This window comes from Panthera onca, chromosome D4 (assembly GCF_046562875.1).
Source record: "Panthera onca isolate mPanOnc1 chromosome D4, mPanOnc1 haplotype 2, whole genome shotgun sequence".
NCBI classification, from domain to species: domain Eukaryota; kingdom Metazoa; phylum Chordata; class Mammalia; order Carnivora; family Felidae; genus Panthera; species Panthera onca.
The window spans coordinates 84,575,620-84,590,999 of NC_138351.1; the positions used below are offsets into that span (position 1 = coordinate 84,575,620).

General features: G+C 36.0%; 1 protein-coding gene across 4 annotated transcripts in view; it reads right to left on the reverse strand.

The window, feature by feature from the left end:
• Positions 1 to 15,380, reverse strand: part of SCAI (suppressor of cancer cell invasion) — a 153,158-nt gene that overhangs the window by 40,226 nt on the left and 97,552 nt on the right. For all 4 annotated transcript variants that reach the window (XR_009602764.2, XM_060608677.3, XM_060608676.3 and 1 more), the window contains 8 exons: positions 10,522 to 10,618; positions 9,154 to 9,252; positions 8,852 to 9,004; positions 6,456 to 6,557; positions 6,101 to 6,202; positions 5,322 to 5,400; positions 3,320 to 3,419; positions 1,524 to 1,605 (listed from right to left, as the gene is read on the reverse strand). Coding sequence is in view for 3 of the 4 variants with exons in the window: in XM_060608677.3 (XP_060464660.1) it covers positions 1,524 to 1,605; positions 3,320 to 3,419; positions 5,322 to 5,400; positions 6,101 to 6,202; positions 6,456 to 6,557; positions 8,852 to 9,004; positions 9,154 to 9,252; positions 10,522 to 10,618 (814 nt within the window). In the remaining variant the exon portion in view is untranslated. The remainder of the gene's footprint in view (positions 1 to 1,523; positions 1,606 to 3,319; positions 3,420 to 5,321; positions 5,401 to 6,100; positions 6,203 to 6,455; positions 6,558 to 8,851; positions 9,005 to 9,153; positions 9,253 to 10,521; positions 10,619 to 15,380) is intronic.

The following is a 15,380-nucleotide window of genomic DNA, read 5'->3' on the forward strand; positions in this document are numbered from 1 at the left end:
TCCCTTTCCCTGTCCCTCCCCCACTCATGATGTCTCTCTCTCTCTCTCTCAAAAATAAATAAGCATTAAAAAAATAAAATAACAAAAACATAAAAATCAGCATTCAATACCCATTCTGTAACCAAACAGCACTTTGGAAATAGCAGGCACATACAATGAATGATATTCTTGAGATTATAAAAGGTGGCATCAAATATCCAATCAAATTGAGGGAAATTAATAGATTGCTAAAATACTCTAAACGCATGCTAGATCATATTCAGTAATACACTGGACCTAGTACATCAACATATTGTCACATCATTAAACTGTAGCAAATGATTCCTTGTCATTGACAAGGTCACAGAATGCTTCCTTTGAATTCTGTCAAGGCACAAAACTCTTCTGGTTTTATAGATTTGAATGAGGTAGCCAATAAACCTTTTCTTTCCTTCAGCAGCTTCCCATCCCCTCAAAGATTAAAAGCAACAACACACACATGATTTAATAAAGTTGACAGCTAATTTTCCTAAACATCAAGAGTTGTGAAACTTGACAAAATGGGTAGCAGGATATATGCTGAAAAATGTAGGGTGGATTGGATACTCTTGAAGTTTAGACACTAACTCTAAAAAGTGAAACTAAACATAAAAATTAGATAGAAAGCATATGTTTGGAGTCATCTCTTGGCTAGCAGACATTTTTTCCCTTGTTCTCCAAAAATAAATCTACTAATATTTGCTTCTCTATCTAATTGTACGAACACCCACAACAGAAATAGTTTTAATTGGCAGATCTGTGTTCCTAGCATATTTTTGAACATATTGTTGACTAATGAAATATTCCAACCACATACAAAGGACTCCAAAGATTCTGTTTTCATTTTCCTGTAAATTACTGTAGTTTGAATTCTAATATCCAACTTTAAAGTGTTTCACTATGGACATTCTTTGTACAGTCATTGAAACCCATTGCTTCAAGAGCAAAATATAAAACCAAAAGTTTTTCACTTTAGTTCCCTGTTACTTATTTCAGCATTCAGGGCCATCTTTTTTTACTTAGTGTCACAAATTAAAAAAAAAAAGTGCATCTAAAACAATTTATGTTGATATTCAGACTGTGACTATGTAAGATGGAATAGAAATTTCATTTAAACTATAGCAGCTCAGTGTGGAAAAGGAGAAACGTTTGAAAACTAGAAAATAAAAATTTCCTATATACTCCTACTCCTATAAAAGAAAATTACTCTGGGTTATATAACAAAAATAAACCTCCCACCAGAGATCTTGGAAATCTTGAATTTTTTTTTCCTGCAGGAGGATTTATTATTTTCCACTGAGTGTCCATTCATGCGTTTTCTTCTTGTTTCTATTCATAGCACCAGATCCTGACTAGCATGCACAACCTCAAAAGAAAAGAAAGACTAAATACAAACTGCTAAAATGTAAAAAAATAAAGCAAAATAAAAAGGCACATGTTAAGACTGGTTACCTTGGAGTGGTGCCATAATGTCTAACATGCACAATGGTGCTGGTGGAACTCACCTTGTATGCAACGCTGTTGGATGAATCCACGATAATAAACAGTGGCTTCCTTGTGAAAGGATAGAGGTCTCCAGGATGAAGGCTGGGAAAACAAAACAATGGTAACGATGAATAACTGTACAACTAAACTGGCCAAGTTTTGGAAATCTTATTCTTCAGTTTGGTCTGCTCACATCTCCTTTTCATCATGGCACTGAGCAAAAAACAAAGATGAACTCAGCAAGAGACAAAACACGTCTCCATTTACTGGGATACACACGTTAGCAGTTTTATCTAGAAAAATGTTCAGAGATCATTATTATACAGGAATATTCAAGCTAAAGAGAAGTCAACAGATATACAGATGGACAAAACATACAATAGGAAAATCCCACAAGTCAGCATTTAGGTGCTGGGCTAGTATTTCAAAGCTCCTTCTAAGAAAATGTTCTGAAAACAGGATGTACTAACACAACCAGATTTGTATTTCAATGTATTTATTTTAAAGATATTTAATATTTCAAGCTATATCTTAACATTGCAGTAATAAGCACAGGCTCTCCTTTTACTATTCTTTACGTTTCCTCTGTACCTCTGCATCAGAATCAGATGGGGTGCTTGTTAAACGTATAGATTCACTGGCCCACAGAAGACCTATGGCACCCAAAGGCTGAAGTCCCACAATATGCGTTTGGGAGCCAGTGCATAGGAAAAGATAACAATTTTGTGCATGCTCTCTTATCTGTAGCTTACTGGACAATGGGTATATGTGTAAAAATATTAATGCAAATGTAAACATAAATATATAAAATGATGTGTCAATGAGTAACATCATCAAACCAATATGTTTCAAATGTAAGTTTTTCTTTTAAATAATACAGGTTTTTAAAAAAAAGTTTATTTACTTTGAGGGAGAGAGAAACAGCTGGGGAGGGACAGAGAGAGAGAGAGAGAGAGAGAGAGAGAGAGAGAGAAGGAATTCTAAGCAAGCTCTACACTGTCAGTGTGGAGCCCAATGTGGGACTCGAACTCACGAACCTCTAGATCGCGACTTGAACAGAAATCGAGAGTCGGACACTTAACCGACTAAGTCACCCAGGTGCCCCAAACATAAGTTTTTCTAATATAAATCATCTACAACTAAGGTCAATGACAGCACCAACATATGGCTTGGAGGAATCTTAGCTACTATACACATAATTTGAAATATCTCCCTCTCTGTCTTCCCTTTCTCATTAATACGAACAGCTATAACATTTTTGTGTAAAATGCGATTAGAAATGCAGTTTCAGACAAGTCCAGTCTCCTTTATAACAAGAAGTTGCTATCTCTCAGCTAGAAAAATTCTAGAGCCAATAATGGCCCAAGCAGTGAATGTGTTGTACTTAGAAAAAGAGTGAACATTCATAGGTGAACTTTCCTTAAAATCATACACCTAAGTTCATTTATACTATATCTAAACAACAGACTCTTATATTAAAAAAGCTTCTTGCATGGATGTTAACATGTATCATGTCTTGACATATTATTTATGTATACACGTAAAATCTCCTCCAACTTGAATGTTAATTTTGTTCGCTGACATATCCCCATGACTGAATAGTGCCTGACATATAATACTGAATGAAAAATTTAAAAACAAAGAACAGCCAAAAATTCTAATTTCCTAGGATAGTCAGAGCCTGAAATATTGCTAGAACCCAAATACGTGTTATACTGAGGGAATACTTCTAGTACTAAAAAAAGTCCCCATTCACTTAATGTTTTCTACAACAGACGTTTACTTTTATAATAAGGAGAGACACCAGAATACATACCAGTGCATCTCCTTGTGGGACTGATTTCGTTTGTGGATGGCATCTCCATTTATAATATCCCGGTTACTATTAGTAAGTACTCCGCCAAAATCATAAGGACCTATAAAAACAAGGGAAGAATCCTAGACTTCAGCTGGACAATAACATTGATCTGATGCTCAAAATTCAAAGGTCTTGTGTGAATCTCTGATTGATACAAGTGGAAGATAATCACAAAACATTTTAAACATTTTAAAATTTAACATCCTAGTTTAATGCAATATTTAAATGATTTCAGCATGTTGCCTGTTTCAACATTTAAAAAAATCATTTAATTATTTGTCAGTTCTTCAAACAGAAGATAATGAGAAACAAAACAAGAATCTACTGCACCCCCTCATTCTGGGTAGTAAAAGGGATGGAGAGCTGGGATGTTCAAAATGATCTTTACATTTCAAGCAAAATCAAAATCTCACATTCAACCAAATTATCTAAGTGAGAAAGTTGCAGAAAGAAGACCTAATAATTTCTTAAATATAATTTTAAGTGAGCCACCAATTATAAAATTTAGGGAAAAATTTTGAGTGAGACTTGAAAATTCTCATTGATACAAACACTTCATTTTTAGAAAAGGAATGCCAAATTTCTGTGTGTGAAAAAATCTGTTATTATCACTATTATGTCAGCCACTGTACTTTCGGTTTTAAAGTTAGCCTTTCCTACTGATCACATTGGTTAGTTGAACTCTTGTCTAAATGGAACAGCTATGGGATGTTAGGAATCATCTCTCCCAAAGGACCATTTAGTTAGTACCTCTTGTACTTTAAAAAAAGGAAAAGAAGAGGTCAATATGTTAAATGGGAGCTCAGAAAACCTGATTCAACAGTTTATGTTATAAAACATGGAAAAAGGGGCACTGTGGTGGTTCAGTCGGTTAAGTGTCCGACTCTTGGTTTCAGCTCAGGTCATGATCTCATAGTTTGTGAGATCGAGCCCCACAATGGGCTCTGTGTTGAGAGCGCAGAGCTTGCCTGCGATTCTCTCTCCTCTCCTCTCTCTGCTGCTCCCCTGCTCGCTCACTCTCTCTCTCAAAATAAATAAATAAACTTAAAAAAATTACAAAATTTCCATTTATTTAAAAATAAAATTACTAGCTTTATTATGAAAAACTTCAAAGTAGCTTATGATTGTGTGTAACTTTTAATGTTGTATTATATTTTACCCCTTAAAAATCACTTGAATGAAAAGACATTGAGATTTATTTTGTTTTGTTTTCATTTTAACACTTTAAGAGGACCTGTACGTCATGCAAGGAAGATGGCAGGGACATGCATTGTATAAAGGAATGCAAATTTCAACAAACAGATGAAGAGGAAAATGTTAAGGATGTTAAGAAAAAAAAATTTTTTTTTGTCCAGACAAAGATCTAATTGCCTAATTTACATTCAAGTTACTCATCTATTCTGACCAATTTCATACATTCTGGACTCATATATTCTGAATAGTTTTAAAAAGTTTTCATTCTGAAATAGCATCCCAATATTCTTCAGGTTGAATCCATAAAATGAAATAAAGGACAGAAACACAATCATGACAAGGACTTGAACTTTCACAGTTACAGCAATGCACTGATTTCTACAAAGACTTTCAGCCACAATGAAGCCGCTGACCAGATTCCCTGACACATTAACGGCCCAGAAAAATTCAATGATGTGAAGTAGAAAATTAGGCTCAGTTATTCCATACGTATACAAATATATATGTGCCTTTGGCAAATTTGATAATGAGGCATGCATTTAGTATATGAATTGCTGATGATTCGTGGACTTCAAAGTATAATATTTCAGCAAATAAAACAGACTGGGGTATCTACAAGATTGTCAATTCAACAAAGAGACCAGGCTTCAAATCTGGAAGCCTCTCTGGAAAGCTTGGGATGGTCTGTGGGCTATGGGCCATCATCTTGTAGAAAATAAAGAGAATTCAAGCCCTGCTCACGACAGGGAGCATTCCTTTATTGTACCTTCACTATCAGAACGACCTGTGGGGAAAACGCCAGTGGCTGACAGGTAAATCAGAAGTACACTATTGGCAGGCAGCTCCTGAAATTAAAGAAAATCACATATACAAAACAAAAAACAGTTTTATTCAAAGTTCCTGACATTTTAAAGTTGCAGGGACAAGAACCTAACGTAAGGCATCACTGTCTTCTCCAAGAGGACAGTCACTCTTGCTGGTTTCAACTCATAACTGTTTATACAACAAAGAGTCAATATGAATCAATAATCTATAACTATTGCCCAAAGTTTTGAAGACATTTTCTGCCTTAAAAATTTCATCATTTAGAGAATGTTCTTGACAAACCTTGAAATGGTGAAGTAAAGATCCTGACTATGGGTCTACAAGATAAACTCCTGCCCATGGCTTCCTCTACATAAACTTTGGGAGGAATTCACTACTTCTCATGGTTCTTTCAGATGACCACAGGGCTTCCCAGAGCTGCCTAAATACATAACATGCCTGTGCAATCTGACTGTTATATCTACAGTAGGTTAGTAATAAAAACCTGGAGAAAGAAGAATAATTAATCAATACTCTCGTTAATTAATGGTAAGGAACATTCATAACAACATAAGCAATTTCCATTCCTAAAATAGTTGTGATTAGGTATACTGAATGCAGATTTCATTTTCATATTTTATCTACATTCTTGACTCAAATGTTCAAAGAAAAGAGTGACTCTCAGATTCTATTTACGGCACACTTCCCCCCATACAATAAAAAGTATTGGATCATATATACCTTAAAAGATGCTGCTAAGAACGTGTAGAGTTGGCTGAAGGTTGGTTTGTAGAGCAGATACTTGTGGGGGTTTTCTCGTCTGGTAGGTTTATCAGCTGATTCCTATATTCACACACAGAAAACAAGACACATACAGGCTGATTTTGACGGATGAATTATCAATGCCTATTTTTACTATACTCTTCATCAAATATCTTTTCATTACTCCATGTTACTGTTATTGTGCTTATCTCTCCTGTGCCTCATCGAGAGAGTTCTTTATTCGCATGCATGGCATTTGTTGAATAACAGCATTCCATGAGGAGCAGAAGCAATGATGGTGTTACCAAAATTGCAAATGTGGAGAGAAGATCACCTGCATTCCTGGTTTATTCATCTGGGAAGCTAAATTCATTGGCTCCCTTTCCAGGGCTTGTAACATCCGGAACATGTCGACAGTCAGCTCACTGAACTTAACCTGCATGCAAAACAAACTTACCATTAATACAGTATACAGACCTAGAAGTCTCTGATCATAATATTACTCCTGACATTCATGTGTACTTAATGACACTGGGTAATTTATTCCCCAGTGTTTTATTATAAAAAATTTCAAAAGACAGAAAATTAAAAGAATTATATACATTGTATCATCTAAATTCTATACCATTAAAATTTTCTGTATTTGCTTTATCATGTATCTTTCCATTTATTTATATCTTTATCCATCAATTTCCTCGGGTATTTTTAAAAACATAAAAAGTAGTCATGTAAACAACAAGACCTATATTAGCATCCTTAAAAAAACATGCTAAAAAAACAAAAACAAAAACAACTTTTTTTGGCAAGGTAACCTGCTGAAATATGGCTATGGCCCGTATTTCATAACCTCTTCAGTAAATTTTGGCCTTATACAATGTTTAAGACCGCATCCTTTTCTGTTTTGAATAATACTTATATAGAACTTCAGGTAGGCAATGTTTATTATTATTATTATTATTATTATTATTAATCATGATTTATGCTTTAATCCCCATCATCTATTTCACCCTTCTCCCTACCCACCTCCCCTCTGGTAACCATCAGTTTCTTCTCTATAGTTAAGTGTCTTTTTCTCGGTTTGTCTCTCTCTCTCTTTTTTCCCTTTTATCATTTGTTTCGTTTCTTAAATTCCATATGAGTGAAATCAAATGGTATTTGTCTTTCCTTGACTTCCTTATTTCACTTAGCACTACACTCCCTAGCTCCATTCATGTTGTTGCAAATGGCAAGATTTCATTCTGTTTTAGGGGTGAAGAAAATTCCATTGTATATATATATACCACCTCTTTTTTATACATTTATCTATTGATCAACACTTGGGCTGCTTCCACAGTGTGGCTATTGTAAATAAGGCTGCAAAAAATATAGGGGTGCATGTATCCCTTTGAAAATATGTTTTTGTATTCTTTGGGTAAATACCCAGTAATGTAATTACTGGATCATAGTGTAGTTCTATTTTGTAATTTTGTGAGGAACCTCCATACTGTTTTTCAAAGCGGCTGTACCAGTTTGCATTCCCACCAACAGTGCAGGAGGCTTCCTTTTTTTCCACATCTTTACCAACACTTGTGTCTTATGCTTTTGATTTTAGCCATTTTGATAGGTGTGAGGTGATATCTCATTGTAGTTTTGATTTGCATTTCCCTGATGAGGAGTGATGTTGAGAATCTTTTCATGTGTCTGTTGGCCATCTGTATGTCTTTGGAGAAATGTCTGTTCTGGCTTCTGCCCATAGGCAGGCAATGTTTTAATTTAAATTAAATTTGCAAACCAATGGCTTTTAACAGCTAAAACTGGAGAAGTACTAGAAAAAGTTAACAGTAACAAAAATGAAAAGTGTAAGAGAAGGATACAAAATTAAAACATGTAAATAATGCATACAGAAAAATGTAGTCATTCAAAGCGCCTGGGCGGTTTAGTCGGTTAAGTGTCTGACTTTGGCTCAGGTGATGATCTCACGGTTCGTGAGTTCGAGCCCCGCATTGGGCTCTGTGCTGATAGCTCAGAGCCTGGAGCCTGCTTCAGATTCTGTGTCTCCCTCTCTCACTCTGCATCCCCCACACTCATGCTCTGTCTCTCAAGAACGAATAAACATTAAAAAAAAAAATTTAAAAAAAAAAAAAAGAAAAATGTATTCACTTGACACTTTTCTGATATCCCATAATTTCCAGTAAATTTACATTTCTAGTACATTAAATCCTCATCATCATGGAACTATTCTGTCACCAAAAAAATCTGAAATTTGCTATGACAAATATGCTTAAAAATAATTCTTTTTTTTTTTTTTGCCTGACCGTAAAAGTAATATACAGATTTAGAAAGTTGTAAAGAAGAAAATAAAAATTACTTATAATTCTGCTATTCAGAGATAAACCTTTTATGATATTGGTAAATTTCTTCCTAGTCCTTTTGCCTGTGCATATATGTATACAGACATTTTAACATATATGAAATAATCCTGTTTACATACCTCCATACCAAGTTTACTTTTACTTAACTATATCATGACTATATCTTCCTCTGTGATTACAAATTCTTTCTAAACCTTTAAATGCCTGTAATACAGCCCATATGTGGACACTGTGTTATTTAATCAAACATTTCCTCACAAATGGATTTAGGATATTTACAAGGAAACAGTAATTACATGATGTTAATCTGTAATTCTGTAATAATAAGCACTATTTTTTTAAATTGAATTTTAAGCACAATTCCTTCACAATTCTTTACCTGGTTATTACAATTACCAATAATGAGCGCATCAGCCAGAGACAACTGTCCCACAATCATGCCCTGTTCCAGCAATGGTGCTCCTGTCTCCGCAAGGCGATTAGATGTGATAACAATGGTATTATCATCATTCAATACCATTACGGGGTCCGCCTGGAGAAAAAAAGGAGTAGTTGATGGCCAAGGCAAAATGTCAACATGATAAATTATTCCTTCTTATTGACATATACACACCATAAAAACATGCCACATAGGCATTTACTTCTCCATAATTATGACAATCTCTCTTGTCAAAAACTGACCTCAATGAAAGCTGCTACTTCTTGAAGCACCAAGTTCCATTCCACTTGATCTTCAGTATTAAAGCGGTGAGTATAATCTTCAATTTCATCTGACAATTCCTGATTTTAAATTTTTCACAAAGAAAAACAGTTATGGGGAAAATACACATACAAATAGATTGCTATATTGTACCATATTCTTTACAGAAATTGATATAGTTAAGCCTGATTATTATAAAAAAAGAAGCTTGATTATTATCAATATATGGTCCCAATTATAGCCCAAAATGAAGAAAACTACTTTATTTTGCTTTAAAATAAAAGACTCCAGAATGATACACATCAACAAGATCTTCATAAAGATCCAGAGCAACTCATATCTACTCAATTCTACATCAGCAATTAATTTATTGAAGGTAAAACCCCAAGCTTTTAATGCTTAAAAACAAAGACTGTCTAGATGATTTTCTTTGGGTTCATATCATACTGTGTTTTGGAAACAGTCTTATTAGTAACTAGAGGTGGAGGAAGACAGAGAAGGACTTGTCAAAACTAACATGTGATACTCGAGTACCAAAATTTAAGAGGTATCTTGTGGAAACAGCTGGCTGACTGCAGAGTGCAACGAGAACGGGGTGTGAATAATTAGAGACATTAAGTGAACCCACCTCTAATTTACCTGAGGTAACAAAGGACAGTGATGGAGACACAGTAAAAGGATGGAAAAACCCAAACTCATTCGCAATACCTTTGTAAAACATTAAATGTTTATTCTTGACCCAACCTTTCAATTATTTCCTCTTAAACTGATTATTTTAACTTTTGTTTGCATTTTGCAACCATCCATTGATGTGTGGTGAGATGTAAAACACGCTTAAGGGACAAAAACAAAGAATTAAGAGAACTGTCTCTTGCTAGTGTGTATCTGAAATATGAAGAGGGCAGGAATATTCTTTTAGATTACCCTTGTCCGAAGTTACCACACTTTTGAATGTTTTAGATATATACTAAATTTAGATAGGCTAAAATTATTTTTATCTTAAATCTATTTTTAAAAAAGCAGAATTATCCATACACAATTACAGAGTAGGACTTTAATAATTTTATTTATTTATTTTTAAAATAATGATTTCTTTTTATTTTATTTTGAGTGAGAGAAACAGAGTGTACATGGGAAGTGCACATGAGCACGTGTGCACACACACGTGGGGGAGGGGTAGAGAGATAGACAATCCCAAGGAGGCACCACATTGTCAGTAAAGAACCTGATGTAGGGCTTGAACTCCCAAACTGTGAGATCATGACCTGAGCCGAAATCAAGAGTCAGATGCTTAAATGACTGAGCCACCCAGGCACCCCAGGATTTTAATAATTTTAAAGTACATTTACCTTCACCAAATCCTTCACAACATCCATTTTGTTGAGAAGAAGGCAAACTACAATAAATCTTGCATAGTATCGAAGCTTCTTAACGACCAACTCAGGTCTACGGCAGATAAATGGGAAATTACTCATTAGATTAAAAAAGAAAACATGCTCTTTGATTTTTCCAACTTTCTGACAGCTTTTAAACTTTTTTAGATCCTATTTTGCACAGTAACAAACATTTCTGCATATAGCCTACAGCTGCATTTAACACATTTCTTACTCACAGATTCATTATGTTCATTCACAAATTCATTCATTGAACAAATACCCACTGAGAACTTAGATGCATCAAGCACCCTGGTTAAGTGCTAGAGAAATGATTAAGACAAACAAATATAGACACAGCCCCTTCTTCATAGATCTCAGAGACAGGAAACTACCTAAAATGTACCGGAGACAGACAGACACTTAAAACACAGTGGAATAAGTACACTGAGAGGAGAAAGGATGCTATTTGAGCTCACAGAGAAGGCTTCCTAAAGACAGCGATGTTTAAGGTGAGGTGATAAAGAGTAGAAGACAACAGGCAGGAAAATACAGGTGAAAAGAGTTCCAGGACAAACATTCTTTGTTTTGGAAACTTACTTTCTGATATTAATATAATCAAACCAGTTTTCCTAAGCTTACTGTCTGTATACCCTGTCTTTTTCTATTCCTTTACTTTCAAGTTCCTGTGACTTTTCACTTTGACCCATTTTCTCTTAATGTTTATTTATTTTTGAGAGACAGAGTGTGAGCAGGGGAGGGGCAGAGAGAGGGAGACAGAATCCAAAGCAGGCTCCAGGCTCTAGGCTGTCAGTACAGAGCCTGATGTGGGGCTCGAACTCACAAACTGTGAGATGATGACCTTAGTTGAAACCAAGAGTCGAATGCTTAACTGACTGAGCCACCCAGATGCCCTGACCCATTTTTTGCAGACAATGTAGAGTTAGCTTTTTAATCCACTTTGACAGTGTCTGCCTCATAGACTCGGGTACTTGGACCATTTACATTTTATCTTACTGTTGCTTTGGCTAAGGGTTTGCATCTCTTACAGTGCTTTATGTTTTGTTTTGTTTACAGAAAGAGAGCACAAGTCGGGGAGAGGGGCAAAGAGAGAGAGAGAGAGAGAGAGAGAGAGAGAGAGAGAGAGAGAGACAGGCTTAAGCACGCTGCCGGCTGAGCATGGAGGCTGGGGGCTAGATCCCACGACGCTGGGATCACGACCTGAGTCAAAAGTAAGTCAGATGCTAAACCAACTAAGCCACCCAGGTGCCTCTGTGCTGTTTTCTTTCTTTCTTTTTTTTTTTTTAATGTTTATTTATTTTTGAGAGAGAGAGACAGAGTGTGAGCCAGGGAGGCGCAGAGAGAGAGGGAATCCAAAGAATCCAAAGCAGGGTCCAGGCTCTGAGCTGTCAGCACAGAGCCCGACGCGGGGCTCGAACCCATGAACTGTGAGATCATGACCTGAGCCGAAGTCAGATGCTTAACCGACTGAGCCACCCAGGCACCCCATCTTTTTCTTTTTTTTTTAATGTTTATTTATTTTTGGGAGTAACAGAGTAAAGCAGGGGAAGGGTAGAGAGAGAGGGAGACACCAAATGCAAAGCAGGCTCCAGGCTCTGAGCTGTCGACAAGGAGCCGACACAGGGCTCGAACCCACCAACCGCGAGACCATGACCTAAGCTGAAGTCGGATGCTCAACTGACTGAGCCACCCTGTGCTGTTTGTTTTCCATTTGCCCCTTCTGCATCTGTGTTTTCTAGTGCTCTTTTCAGTTAATTATATTTTAGTATTCTACTTTATATATTCTATCAGTTTCTTACTTATACTTCTTCCTTACTATTCTTTTAGTGGTTGCTAGGAGTAGCAACCCATACTCTTAACTTATCAAAGGCTATTTACAATCAATATTGTAGCTCTTCACACCTGAACCTGTATACTCATCCCTATGAGGGATATCAAACCTGATATTTCTAATTTCCACAGCCTACATCACAATTATAATAACCCTACAACAGTATATTTTTATAGATGTTTGACATTTTCCATAATAAAATTTTTAAAAATTCCTCTTTGACCCAGGAGTTATTTAGAAATGTGTCTACTAATTGATACATTTATTGATTTTTTAGACAACTATGTTGTCATTCTTAATTTTTCATGGCACTGCACCATGGTTAGATATCATACACTTGAAAATAATTGAAACCTGTTTTGTGTCAGGCATAAGTCTTAACAAAAGTCCCATATAAACTTGAAAATTATGTGCATTTGCTTATTATTGTAGGCAGTATTAAGCACATTAGAACAAGTTTTTAATTATGTTACATAAATCTCATTTCGTGTCTTCTGATTCATATAGTACATTAAAAATCTCCTTATATATTGGGCCATTTATCAATTTGTCCCAGAAAATAAGCTAATTTTTGTTATTTATTATAATGTTACATTACTGGGCATATAAAAAAGTTTAGAATTTTTATGTATATATATATATTTTTTTTTTTAAAGGTTTTTTATCTTTATTTTTGAGAGAGTGTGAGCGGTGGAGGGGCAGAGAGAGAGGGATACACAGAATTTGAAGCAGGCTCCAGGCTCTGAGCTGTCAGCACAGGGCCCAATGCAGGGCTCAAACTCACGAACCGCATGTTCATGACCTGAATGGAAGTCAGACGCTCAACTGACTGAGCCACCCAGGTGCCCCATAGAATTTTTATATCTTTTGAGTTGTTCCTTTTACCATTATGAAATAAACCTCTATCCTTAATAATGCTCTCTTGCCTTAAATACAGTGGCATTTCGGGATGCCTGGGTAGCTCAGTTGAGCATCTGTCTCTTGATTTCAACTCGTGTCATGATCTCACGGATTGTTCATGGTTTGTACCCCGTGTGGGGCTCCGCGCTGATGATGTGGAGGCTGCTTGGAATTCTCTCTCTCTCTCTCTCTCTGACCCTCCCCTACTCACTGTCTCTCTCAAAATAATAAATAAACTTAAATATATCTTTATCTATCTATCTATCTATCTATCTATCTATCTATCTATCGTGGCATTTCTTCCCTTGGTATCTACTTTATCTTTTTCTGTGTACCTTGTATCTCTGGAAAATCTTTTGTAAACACTAGATTACTGGATTTTCTTTTAAAAGGCATACTCATGAGGGGGTGGTGGGAGGAGAAAAAAAGGCATACTGATAATCTCTGACTTCTACCTAGGAAGTTTAGACCACTTTCACTTACTATGATTACCAGTGTACTTCGATTTATTCCTACTTTGTTTTTTGTGCTAACTATACTTTTTTTTTTTAGTACACATTCCTTCCCTAACTTTTATTGTAATGATCATAATTTTATTATTCACTTTCCTCCCCCTTCTACCTGTTTAGAAATTACACATTCTCCTTATGTTATTTAAAAATATTTTTCTTACTATTTTAAAAAGCAAACTTTACTTACTCTAAGCTTCTTCTGAACAATAAATGGATCTTATTGGTATGATTTAATTCTTGACTTTCTTTCTTCTTTCATGTTATTATTATCCAGAATTTGGCCCCGTTTTATCTTGATAACCTCAATTAGCCATCCTTAAAATTATTGTCTTATGAAGTCCGTGATTTTTAGGAAACAAAGGAATACCTTTTTTCTTACCAATCCTTATATATCACCCCTTCCTTCTGGTTTCAATTTTCCTCTTCCTAAAGAAAACCTTACTAGCTCTTTCACATCACCAAAACCAAACACTCTTGTAAGGTTGTCACAGCACTGGTCACAGGGTTGATAATCTGAGGATTCTCCTTACTTTCTTGACAGCTAAACTGTCCATTTAAAAGGACAGGTGAGGGGCGCCTGGGTGGCTCAGTCGATTGGGCGTCCGACTTCGGCTCAGGTCATGATCTCGCGGTCTGTGAGTTCGATCCCCGCATCAGGCTCTGGGCTTACGGCTCAGAGCCTGGAGCCTGTTTCGGATTCTGTGTCTCCCTCTCTCTCTGACCCTCCCCTGCTCATGCTCTGTCTCTCTGTCTCAAAAATAAATAAATGTAAAAAATAATAATAATAATAATAAAAAAGGACAGGGGATCTGTTCAGTCAGCATCTCTAGGTGTTTGGGGAACAGTATTTTAGATTATCTAGCCTGCCACATCGTCAGAAGTGGAATTCAAAACAGAAGGAAAATTTGTAGGAGGAAAATTTGTAGGATGATGTCAATTCACAGTTGAAATACTAATAAGACAATTCCTTTAATGTTTTGCTAAAATAAAATAGGTTCTATGAATCTATATCATAGATGATACAACTATGTAATGCAGATTACACAAACATACTGAACCAGGGATTAGCAAAGTTTTGTAAATGGCCAGACAGTAAATGTTTTAGGCTCTGCAGGCCCATATGGCGTCTGTAGCATATTTTTCTGTTTTCGTAACACTTTAAAAATATAAAAAGGATTCTAAGCTACCAGACAGTTCAGGAACAGGCCACAGCGTGCCAACCCCTGTATTAAATAAACATACAGAAGTAGGTGGATGTATTCTATTTTGGAAACCACTGTGTTGGACTGCAGCAAAGCACAGATAAAAAAGTCAGTGCTGTCCACTTATACACACGAGAGGCTGTCCCAGGCAGGCCCACAGCCCACTGCCTGATAACACATGAAACTGTAGAAGAAAAAAATCATCCAATGAATCACACTGGAAAGGTCCACATCACATCCTCCCAATAAACACTACTAGGAAGCGCCAAGGTTCTCAAGTTTAGATTCACGTTTCCCACAACGTAAAACTTCTAACACTGTCACCGCTGAAGTTGACATCACGATCCTTTTGACAAAGTTATTCTGGCA